Raw genomic sequence first — 12,680 nt, forward strand, 5'->3', positions numbered from 1 at the left:
TGATCTAGTAAAGACACTTAAAGATAAGCATTATCAAGAGAAACAAAGCAAGTCATGGTGTAGGACAAGATGAAATACTTCTGAGACCATGTACCTTTTAGCCAATCAGCCAGTTGTCAGAGGCTGACTGGCAATGAAGCCAAGGAACTGGGTCTTTCACCTCAGATGGCATGCTAGTCAGTCGGATCCTGGCCTACCCACTTAAGGTTTTTTGCAGGCACATCGGATCCTGGTCTACCCACTGTAGGGTAGACACACCCAAAGCATCAACCCATGGTTAGCAATGGATCTGGTCCTTTCCATTGCCCGGTGATGGGATTGTTCCATCTTACCCGTACCTCAGGTCTCTGCTCCTGTCATCCCCAATGCTTCTGAAACTGGGATTCCAACTGATTTTTTGGAAAATTAAGAACATTAATAGTGAATAAGGCCATACCCAACTGTTGGTGGGGGCTTATTCCCCCTTTTTGTTTTTGTCATTGAATTTTTGAATTTTTAGGTTTTGATGTTTGCTTTCTACAATGGCTTGACCTTGGGGATTGTAGGGAATTCCTGTATTGTGTTGAATTCCCCAAAGTGAGAAGAAATCTTGTAAATTTTTACTCACAAAACATCGTCCATTATCAGTTTTAATTCTTTGGGGCAATCCCAACATAGCAAAGCACTGGAGAAAATGAGACTGAGCATGTTTAGACTTCTCTCCTGTATGAGCGGTAGCCCAACAGGCGTGTGAGAGTGTGTCGATGGACACGAAAATATACTTAAGCTTTCCAAAAGGAGCATAGTGTGTGACACCCGTTTGCCACAAGGAATTGGGCTTGAGTCCCCTGAGGTTTACCTCTGGCTGTTGCAGAGGTCGTCTGCCTCTGCATTGTCTTGGGATAAAAGCCCAGGCAATCCTTGGTGCCTCCTAAGATGCTGTAAGAAGATAGGGGCTTCTCTCTCTCTAAGGAGTGACAAGTCTGAATACTGTCAGAAAGCAATGGCCATGAGTTTCTTGAATTGAGCTGAGCCATCACAAGTGTGGACATTATCTTTTTGGTTTCATCTGCCCCCAAGTATACTACCACTGCAGCTCCAAATCTGCCCCATCAGTGAAAACATTGTAGGCTTTCACTAAGGGCTCCCTTGGCCCCAGGATTCCGTGAGCACTGCTGCCAGTAACACTCGGAGGCGGGGTGGATCCCTGGCCACACACGGAACGGACAGGACGCCCGCCCCCCCAGCTACCTTCCCTGAACCAGGCCTTCCTAGCAGTCCCAGAGCCGGTTGGCGGTGCACAGCCAACAGTGGGTTTATTTTTTTTAAATGCACCTGGCGGCGGCCAGTCACTGACTGGGGAGCAATCCCCTGCCCGGCTTTCACGCTGGCCTGTGACTCACGTAGGCGTTAGTTCAAGGGGGGTCAGGTGGGCGGCTTTGGCCACCGACCCTGTGCACTCCACTCCGCCCTGCCCTTCTGAAAAAGGCATCCATGGGTCCTGTTTCCATGGGTCCCGGGAGGCCCTGAAGCTGGCCAGGGCACGCCCGAGGTGCCGCTTGCTAATTTGGCCGCTTTTGGTTTCACTTCTGTTGCATTTCTGCATTCTTCCTCAAACCCTTCCCATGATTCCCATGTATCCCCAGTAAAAACATTAGCCCCAAGTAGACAGGGAGCCAAATGAATTGTCTCTGCCCAAACCTTTTGAGCTACCGGATCTGACAGATCCAATCCCCTACGTTTAAGCATATTTCTCAGCGCTTTAAGTGCCGGGTCCTCAGGCTTATTAGTTGTGTTACCCATCTTTCGGGTCTTGCTTACCCCAAACCTCTCGATTGGCCCCAATCTGTTATTTTTCCTTCTTTTCACCTTCCTTCGAGCGCCACGCTGGGCACCAGTTGCCGGGGGTTTGAACCGGCGACCCCCACGCAGTGATGATTGGGTATGAGTAAGCACAGCGTTCGCCAGCCCATGCCGCCCCCAGTACTGGGAGCACTCAGGCGAAATGGGGAGCCTAGTCAAGCAGGGACTCATTTATTGCAGGTGTTACAGAGCTTATAAAGGCACCTGGAAATTCCCCTCCCCCCATCTTAAGGATGGTCACGTGCTGATCATGCACTCCTCAGCAGTGCCAAAGTATCCTTCAGACTTTTTTAAAACAAGTCAGGCAGCGCCCCAGTAACTTCCTCTCAGACCTCTGCAAGGTGGGGCCTTTAGGTCCCCACAGCTGTGTAAGTCTGACAATCTGAGTTCAAACCCTAGAACACACATAAAGGGGGAAGGAGAGAACCGAATCCACAAAGTTGTCCTCTGACCTCCACATACATGCTGTGGTGTGTATGTGTGTCCCTACACATAGATCATACAAATACACAATAATTTTTAAAGGAGTTTCCTTTACACTCTAAAAAAAAATCTGAATTTGGGCAAAGCTAATCTGCACTATGATTATAACAGCCAACATCTGGAAGATCCACCAAGTGTGGGGTGCCTGCCTAGGATCCCACCACAAGGGGAACAATATTTCCCTAGATAAGGTTTCAGATTCCACAGCGCAGTGAATCTCCAAGATACAATCTACCACAATGAGCTTTCCCATGGCCTTGATGAAGGACTGCCACAGTTATGTTACGTAATTAGGCAATTAATACACTCCTGTTGTCTAGTTCCGTATCTGTGACACCAGCTTTCAACCAAAATGGCAAACCTTAAAACACTTCAGGAGCCAAGAGAACACACAATCTTCTATGAAGGAAGTTGCAAAGACTTTTGTAAAAATGTGTGACGATGGGAGATGGCTCAGCAGGTACAGGTGATGGCTGCCAAGCCTGACAACCTGAGTTTGATCCCTGGGTCCCACATAGTGGAAGGAGATAACTGACTCCCCAAGTTGTGTGTCCTCTGACCTCCACACGTGCTGTGGCATATGTGTCCCTCCACACACAGACACAGGACACACACACACACACACACACACACACACACTAAATCAATCAATCAATCAATCAATCAATCAATCAATCAATGTAATTTAAAATAATGTTTGAAGTTGGTCCCACCTGGTGGTTCACATCTATAATTCTAGTACCACAGCAGAAGGATCATTGTGAGTTTGAGTCCAGCCTCAGCTACATAGCTCAGGCTATCTTAAAAGAAAACAAAACATAAAGTTAGAAGCAATGTTGTACCCCACTCAAAATTCTTTTGTATGGGAAAATAGTTACTTTTCATAAGAAATTAATTTTAGCCATGTTAGCAAATATCAGGTTTGTTACTATTATTTTAAAATAAATTAGTGATGATTCAGACATTTTTCCAGTGTTAACCTCCTGAATGATAAACGGCAATATCAAACTATAGAAGCAAAGCTCTTTGGAACTTTCAGTTTTGTTAAGAGTGTCAAGTTGTCCTCAGACCCCAAAGTTTGAGAAATGTAATCTTAGGACAATAAACAGGTTGGAGATATGGCCCAGAGGTTAAAGAGCACTTGCTGTTCTTGCAGCGGACCTGAGTTCAGTTCCCAGCACCCACATCCGGTGGCTCACAACCACTTCTAATTCTAGTTCCAGGGGTCTGATGCTTCCTTCGCCTCACAGGCAAACACACTCACATGGCATACAAACACATAGACACACACAGACATACACATAAATAAAACTAAATGTAATAAATAATAAATAAAATAAACAAGGGGCCGGAGGTATGGCTCAGCTGGTGGACTGCTTGCGTGGCACACACCAAGCCCTGGGTTTGGTCACCAGTACTACACAAACTGGTGTGGGTGTAGCCGCACATACCTGTGATCCCAGCAGTTGTGAGGTGGAGGATCAAGAGTTCAAGGCCAGCCTCCACTTCACAAGCCATTAGGCCAGCCTGGAATACAAGAGACCCGTCTCAAAACAACAGGGCCAGTCAGAGAGCTCAGAGTTTAGTCCTCCTTCACACATTGTAGAGGGAGAGAACTGACTCCCATTAGTTGTCCTCTGACTCCAACATCAACACCCTAGGACACATGCCTACAGCAAATTAAAAATGTAATAAAACAATAACAAAAAGCCCCAGACTTTTAAAACCAGATTTTTGTCATGTTATAATGGCTAAAAGAGAGAAAAGAAAGAAATGAAAATTACTCCAATGTCCAATAAATGACTGAATAAATAATGGCATCTCCATTTAGTGGAACATTATGCAGTCATTAAAAATTATGTCCTCCAAGCATATTTATTGTTGTGGGAAAATGCTCGGCATGTTCAACACGCTGTTAAGAGATTTAAAAAAAAATGAAAGAAGGCAATTTTCATGACTGCCACATCTGAGATGCCTCGATTCACAGGGAAATCAGGAAATGGAATCCTGGGAAACCGACAGACACCAGATGGTCCTTCAGGCTTCCAGGGAGCAGGGTGGGGGTCATGGGAAGGGTGCCGAGGGCTGAGTCTATACACCCGGCAATACAGTGCTTCTGGCTTATCCAGTTTCTACCTCTAAATTTACAAGGTGAGCAAACCCCCGAGGCTGACATTGCCATGAGCACCCCAGGGCAGCAGAGACACCTTCTAGCTCCATGTCCCTCACGCTCAGTTCACTTCCCTGCAGCGATGTCAGCAAACTTCAGGTCTGGTCTAAACCTCAGGGTAGGGAGAGGGGAAGTCCGCCAGGGCCAAAGTCCATGGGGCGCTGCCTTTCCTGGTAACAAGTGTCACCGCCATCTGCTGCCACACAGCTAGCTAGGTGTCCTCATTACCGAGCATAAATTCCTCTGTGTGCCTGGCCTCCACCTGCCACATCTGTCTGCAATTTGTGTGCTGTTTGCAGTGGCTGGCGAAAAGGTGAGTTCTTCATGACACTGTGCGATTCTGGGTGGGATGCTCGGGGTGGCTGGAGGTGGTCAGACACTTTCTTTTCAGGGACACTGTTGCCTTGAGTATGCATGGGCTCAGGGGGTACCTCTGGCCTAAGAGCCTGGCAGGTGGCAGATCCAAGGAGATCCGAGGAGATGGGCCCTGCCCCTGCCATTCAACAGTCACTAGGAATCTGCACAGATCACAGCAGGCAGTGAACCAAGCTATATATTGTATGTCATTGAGCCTCACGGCCTGCAAGCCAGTCCCGAAGATAAGAGACATGTGTGGTTCCTACCCCTGACAGAGGAGCTGTGGTTCAGATAGGTAGGGAAATTTACCTATGGTCCCAATTAATTAATAAAGGGTAGAGCCTGGTATGGTGGCTCATACCTGTACACTCAGCTCTTGACAAGCTGGGGCTGACCCCTCCACACATGCTCCTGGCCCAGAAGTCTCCTCCTTCCAGGTCTAGAAGTGGGACTAGAGCTGAGAATTCTGTCCCTGACCAAGGCCAGAGAAGGTAGGCTTGTAGGTCCCAGGAATAGACCTGGGGAAGGTGGTGGAGACAGCATCGGGTGGTTTCCTGTGCCAGCCCTGAATCTGCATGGGCACATCAGGCTCAGAGAGACCAAGGATCTTGGCTTGCACAGCCTGGGCTCAGCAGTACCTCTCCTGGGAGACTCCAGCCTGTGAGGCTCTACAGTGAGGAGCAGAGGGGTGTTACAAGGACCTTGAGTCAAGACTGAAAGACAGCAGCCCAGGTAGGAGTGGACAGCCAGATGGCTGCACAAAGAAAAAGCAGATGGGGCTGGAGAGACGACGGCTCAGTGATTAGCGGCACTGGCTGTTCTTCCAGAGCACCCGGGTTCAGTTCCCAGCACCCACATGGTGGTTAACAGTACTTAACTCCAGTTCCAGAAGATCTGATGCCCTCTTCTGGCCTCTGCAGGCATTGTACACACAGGTGCACTTAACATACATGCAGGCAAAACGCTTGTATACATAAAAATAAGTAAATAATTTTAAAAAAAGAAAAGAAGAAGCAGGTGTACTTGGCAAAGGCACTTTCTGAGCATGCAACCACCACGTGCTGGCTGGGCCACAATGCCCACCACTGCCAATTCCCACTGTCACAGTGACCCCAATGGAAACACGATGCCCACTATTAATGTCTCTCACCTGCCTTGAGAGCCACACACTGCTGAGAACCCTGGAGAGCACTGAGTCCCCCCAGGTGCAGCTCTTCTGGGCAGTGGCTCCACACAGTCCCTGGGGGACACCTGTGGAGTGCTGCATGGGTACTAGCTCAGCCACCTGTGCACACCACACCTGGTGTCAGCGACAGCTGCTGTGACTGAATTGGCTCACCAGCCAGAAAAATCCACTTCCCTTCATGCTGTGAGAGCTGTACCTGGGACATGGCCAGACAGCAAGAAAATACATATTCAATGCCACCTCCTCACCTATAGCCAAGTATGACCAGGCTCCTGCCAAGGACAGCCTCTGGCCCTTCCATGGTGTCTTAAGGATAAGCTCTGCCTGAGATGCTCGCAGGGGGCTGGTCAAAGGGGAAACATTCTTGAAAATTTGTTCTGGCATCTCCTGGTGACCTCACTAGTGAACCTGTTCTGGTTTCAGATACGTTTTTCTGTCTGGCAGGCATGATCCACCTGCTCATGGCCCACATGCAGCCCAGGACAGCAAAATCATAAACTTAAACACATTAATTTTTTTCCAGTTCTTGACTGCGGAGTTCCTGAGTGGGAACTTTGTGGGTGGCATCTGTCACTATGTCAAAAAGTGGGACGTGCTTTGAAAGCATCAAGAGCACACATACCCCAAATGCCGTCTTCCCTTCAGACACTCTGGGACCAACTTCTCAAATCACTGTGCCAGTTGCCAGCTTAGACAGGCTTCTTATCTTTCTCAAAGAACTTTATGGAGCCTTCCTTGAAGCCCAGAGCACTAGCAGGGGCCTTTAAGAGAAAGGGAGCTGAGAGCTGATTTAGGGAAACTGGGCTGAACTCGTGACCCCCTGGTCTCCTTTGTGAAAGCCATTTTTGGCCATCTGAAGGCCAGGGGATGGTCTGTGGTCCATCTTGGCAAGAGACCTCCCACACACCTGTTTGGGGTCATCATCCCATTTCTCCCCAGGGGCCAGGGCTATGTGCTGCACTTACACAAGGAAGTAGTACTGGTCTGAACATCCTTCCTGGGGAAGCCCACCCCGGGGGACAGGAGTAAGTGTGCAGGGCACAGGCATTTCTCCAGCAGAGTCAGTAGAGTACATGCCCCGTCCTGAGCATGGAAGGACCCTCCCCCCCAACCACAGGCCCCTGATCGGTCAGGCTCCTGGTCCATCAAAGATGCCCACCCACTGGCTCATGAGGCCCATTCCTCCCTGAGGATTGATAGGCACAGATGCAAATGTGATAATGAAATCCATTATTCTATATACTGTATGATAATAAAGAGCTTTAAAAAAATGAACATTTGCCTTTCATATACATCACTCATGCTTAGCCTGGATGCACTGTGCGTGGTGGTCACCTGAGGAGGTATGCGATCACACCCAAACCCACCCTGAGAAAAGAGAATTCCACCCTGGGAAAAGCTGAGTGGGCCTAGGCGAGAATCTCTGGCCTGTCCCGTCACTCACCCTGCAAGGCCTCTTTGGCTCTGGCCAGTTCCTGCTCCTTCTGCACCAGCTGCACCCGGAGTTCGGTGGCCGAGAGGATCTCAGAGCACTTGCCACCCTGCGACTCCTCAAGGTCCTTGGCCAGCATCTCCTTCATCTGCCGGAGAAGGTGGACTTCTTCCTGCAGCCGGGCCACCTCTTCCCGCAGGAGCACTAGGGGACAAAAGCAGATGGTCAGAGGTGGGGAGGCTGTAAGGGGCTCCGCTGACTCCTGTCGTCTGTTCCCCAAATTGGCCCTGGCCCCACCCAGACCCTGAGCATCCAGTGCTGCTGGGACTGTCCAGTGGCTACTGTCTTAGGAGTCAGTGTTCTGACCACAAGTCACTCCAGGCTAAGGGAAGCTTTGTATACAATCATTCACTGACTCCCCACAACCCAAGCTAGGTCCTGCCCTGATCCCTATTTCAACACCAGGCTGCTGAGCCTCAGAGAGGTTAAGGGACTCTGAGAAGCCAGGCTTGGGGGTCACAGGTGTGACCATGGTGACTGAGTCAGAGCATGAAGACAGTGTCTCACTATGGAATCAGTGTTGGAGGGTACACTTACATCCTGTAGAGCATACCCCATAGAGGGTTCTGTACCCTGCGTGGAACACAGTGTGAACACCTACCCTCTGAAGGAGAATTGGGGCACCATGGACAGAGGACTTGGCAGCACCTACATCCAGCCCCTGTGTATGAGTTTTGAGGGACCCTGATGTCCCCTCCCGACCTCGGAAGGTACCGAGGTAGTCCACTGCCCTTGAGGAAGAGGAGGGTCCACAAGAGTGTCATTCACCTCTGTAATTCTACAGGCCCCAGTGAGCGCGGAGTAGCAATAAACCCAAACCTTCTCAGGTACTGGGGATGGCACTGCAACCTCACAGAGGAGTGGCGTGCAGGGGGCAAGTTGTGTGGGCTTCTGTGACAACCACTCTTAAGAGGTCACATCAAGAATGAACAGTCTCGGGGCTGGAGAGATGGCACAGCAGTTAAGAGCACTGGTTGCTCTTGCAGAGGACCCGGGTTCAGTTCCCAGCACCCATGTGACAGCTTATAATCATCCATAACTCCAGTTCCAGGAGGGATCCAACACCCTCTTCTAGCCTCCTTGGGGATTGTATGCATGTGGTACATTTACACACATGCAGGCCAACAACTCACACACATAAAATAAAGATAAATGTAAAAAAAAAAAAAAAAAAGAACAGTCACCAAGTATGGCACACTCCTGTAATCCCAACACTTATAAGGCTGAGATAAGAGGTTATTGCAAGTTCAAGGCCAGTCTGGGCTATATAATAAGGCTCTATCTTAACCTTCCCTATCCCCTCAAAAAGAGTGTGTCTCCTCTCCTGGGTGATAGGGGGAAAAAAGCCAGGTTAAAAGACTCAGTTATCAGGAAGTAGCAGCCCTGGGGCTGGCCTTCGCAGAAGTTCAGGTCCTCCCTGTCCTCCACCCTCTAGCCACACCCCTTTACTGGAACATGCTAAGCTCTTCCCTACATCCCAGGAGTCCTTTTCCAGCTCTTCCTAGGCCATCTCCTTTGTGTAACACATGTCTGTGCCCCACCAGGATTCCTCAGACAGGCTGTCCGCCAAAGACCCTCAACTCCAGGAGGCACCTGCCTGCTCTTTCCTACATGGGTGGACTCAAGTACAGGCTGAGTAGGGACCATCCTGCAGAGTAGGTCCAAGCCAAGTAGCACAGGCTATCCAGGGAGAGAGCGGAAGACCCTGCCTGAGGAAGCCTCAGGGTCCATGCGCATACACTCAACAAACCACACAAGGAGGTGTTGCATCAGCAAAGCAAAGGTGGGAGGCCAGAAAGCCAGACCAGGAGCCACTGGAACATTTGTAGGGAATAAAGGGCAGGAGAAAGGTGGGAGAAGACAGATTATAAAAAGGCTTAACCCCAGCCACCATGTCCCCTGCTCTGGCTTGCCATGTCTAGTGTACCTGAGACTATGGAATTTTTTCCCCTTTAACTAACACTTTCCATTTGCCCATCCTGACAGGGTCCCTTGGCCCACTCAACTGTCAGCAAGAGGATCAAGTGTGAGTGACTGGGAACACACGTCCACTTATATTACACTGCCATATAGCTGCTTTGGATTTTGTTTGCTTGATTTGGTTTGTAAAGGAGAATGGTTTCTAGACTGAAGAATAGTTTCTGGCCATCCTGAGAAACCCACAAAGGTTCTATTTGTCTACAAAGGCAGTGCTGGCTCCCAAGCTTCAAATCTAAGCCCAATCAGTCCCTTATCACAGCTTTGTGTCCCTTCTTGAGGTCTCAATGGTCATGTGCTGCACAGACACCATCCAGTCAGGGGTGCCAGACAGAGAAAAAACAAAGTAAAGTAAAGTAAAAACAAAAACCTCAGTCACACCGGGGACTCGACTTTCACAGAAACAACAGGTGGTTTTCAGTGAAAATATATCCCCTGGCTCCCAAGCTTCAAATCTAAGCCCAATCAGTCCCTTGTCACAAGCTTTGTGTCCCTTCTTGAGGTCTCAATGGTCATGTGCTGCACAGTCACCATCCAGTCAGGGGCGCCAGACAGAGAAAAAACAAAGTAAAGTAAAAACAAAAACCTCAGTCACACTGGGGACTCGACTTTCACAGAAACAACAGGTGGTTTTCAGTGAAAATATATCCCAGTTTGTGGGGTACACTTGTGCTGAGCATGCAGTTGTGTTATCCTAGGTTTGACTAGGTGTTTTGTGTGTTTCTTACCAGTGCAATTCTCCCCTCCCATGGGCACAGGAAACAGGGGGACCCCACGAGTTGGCTTTGCTAGAACACCCGAGAGAGCAGGTGAAGGTGGGGAACAACGACTACACCTGCCTTTGGCCAAAAGCAGCGGTAGGAAGGGCTGGTCTCTCAGTCTCCTAACAGGCAGCTGGTGCGCCCTGCACGGGGTGTACCCAACTCCCAGTTTTGTGCGTTTCTTACCAGTGCAATTCTTCCCTCCCATGGGCACAGGAAACAGGGGGACCCCACGAGTTGGCTTTGCAGGTGGGGAACAACGGCTATACCTGCCTTTGGCCAAAAGCAGAGGTAGGAAGGGCTGGCCTCTCACGGTCTCCTAACAGGCAGCTGGTGCGCCCTGCACGGGGTGTACCCAACTCCCAGCCCAGCCGGGTTCTGAAGTAGCTAATGGGAGCCAGGGGTAGGGGGACCCTAGGGGGAGGCTCCTCCAAACTTACTAAGCACTCACACCAGCTGGGCGGGCAAGGTGGAGCTTACAGACCCTGCCTGGACCTTCCCGAACGGAACCAACTTGGGACACAGCCTTCAGACTGGACCCCTGACTGCAGTCCCGGGATCATCAGGAGGGAGGGTGCAGGTGTCCATAAACCTCAGCACTCTTACCTGGGGCTGATGGGGGCAAACGAGACTTATGGTGGGGTTGGGGATGTGGCTCAGTGGCAGAGTGGGGGCCTAGCATTTACAAGGCCCTGGGTTCCATTCCTAGCACCAGCCAAAAACCACTTAAATGTGCCTGGTACACTGGGCACAGTATGTGAATGCCACCAACAGCCACAGCTCAGTTTGCCTTCTGCACTGAGGGGAGGGAACTTATGCTTCAGAAAACAAAGGCTTGGCTTTCCACCTCAGAGAGTGTACAACTTTGCTGTGTGTCCTTAGAGAAGACACTATCCATCTCTGGGCCTTCATGGAAGAGGGACCCACTCTGGAAATCCAGATGAATGCTACTGATGTGCGGGAACAGGCACTCTAGATTCGGCACTGCCCAGCTTAGCACAGCTGCCACCAAGAACAGGCGGCTTGCTGGGTTCAAATTAATTAAAATGAGGGCTAGAGAGATGGCTCAGCAGTTAAGAGCACTGGGTGCTCTTGCAGAGGACCTGGGTTCAGTTCCAAGCACCCACATGGCAGCTAAAAACCATCCATAACTCTAGTTCCAAGAGATCCCATGCCCTCTTCTGGCCTCTGTGGACACTGCACAGTACAGGTGCAGTTACATACATGCAGGCAAAATACTCATACACGTAAAATAAAAATAACAAAATACTTAAAAAATCAAAGTAATGAAAATGAAATGAAATAAGCCCAATTCCTCAGCTGCATGAGCCACGTTCCTCGGGTGCAGAAAATGAAGGCACTGGGCAGCTCATAGTGCAGACTGAGGCCACCTTTGTGCGAGGTCCTTTATTTGTGCTGGTGTAGACAGCCAGCAAGGGAGACAGGAGGAACGGTACCCGTTAAGCCCAGCTGCAGGACAGGAGAGGACCAAGGAGACTGTTGCTAGGAGACACTCACCTGCCCTCAGGAGCTGCCAGTTACCAAAGGAGCTAGCTGACAGACAACACGAGCTAGGCCATGGAGGCCCCAGGTGCCTCACCTTCAAGGGAGAGGGGAAGCAACATACCCCGACCTTCCCCCGCACAGAGGAAGCCTTCATGGTTGGTGACCACAGGAGCTGACCTGGAATCGTACTGTTCCTGGGCCCATCTGTTTAAGTTTGCAAGAGTTCCACTTTTTACAATGTTATTTCCCACTCTCCATTGCAGCTAAGGTTGCCCGTGTGAACCAGTTTTGGTCAATGAAGTACAGAAAAAAAGTTCTTAAAAAGGAACTTCCTTTTAGGAGAAAGAAAAAAAGAAAAAGCTTTGTCCTTTCCCAACATTTTATTGTGGAGCGTGGACTTAATTGCTGGAGCTGAAACAGCCACCTAGTTATAAAGAGGCAATCAATGTCTAAACTAGGTTAACCCCTACAGTAACCCCATGAAGTAGGGGTTATGATCATCCCACCTTTGTAGACAGGGTAGAGGGGGGTTGTTGAGGCACAGGGGACTTAAATGACTAGGCCAAGCCCTTAGAAGGTCAAAGGCAGAGTCAGACTTTGGCTCTGGGTAATCTGGCTTCCGTCCCATTTCGGCCTCTAGAATGCTGTGCCTTCCTGAATTCTGAGACATACTCTGGAACTCATGGTGTCATTGGTTTCTTCACACAAGCATCCTAGCATGTGGCTACTAAGTCAGCTCCCGAGTCCTGGGCAGTGTAACTGCAGGGGACCACCATAGTGGTCAGACCACCCACTGTCCACCATAAACCAAAATATCATTACAGAGCGTACCGTCTATGACCCTCCGGGAGAGGAACAAAGCCTTGTGGGTGACTCTGGTGTGGGGTGACAGTGGAGGGACGTGCC

At 49.8% G+C, this 12,680-nt stretch overlaps 1 protein-coding gene across 3 annotated transcripts in view; it reads right to left on the bottom strand.

The window, feature by feature from the left end:
• The window catches only part of Kazn (kazrin, periplakin interacting protein), a 434,248-nt gene that overhangs the window by 115,164 nt on the left and 306,404 nt on the right, over positions 1 to 12,680 (bottom strand). For all 3 annotated transcript variants that reach the window (XM_008822672.2, XM_029558399.1, XM_029558400.1), the window contains one exon: positions 7,483 to 7,674. In XM_008822672.2, coding sequence (XP_008820894.1) covers positions 7,483 to 7,674 — 192 coding nt within the window. The remainder of the gene's footprint in view (positions 1 to 7,482; positions 7,675 to 12,680) is intronic.

This window comes from Nannospalax galili, unplaced genomic scaffold, assembly GCF_000622305.1.
Source record: "Nannospalax galili isolate Female #2095 unplaced genomic scaffold, S.galili_v1.0 scaffold548, whole genome shotgun sequence".
Classification (NCBI taxonomy): domain Eukaryota; kingdom Metazoa; phylum Chordata; class Mammalia; order Rodentia; family Spalacidae; genus Nannospalax; species Nannospalax galili.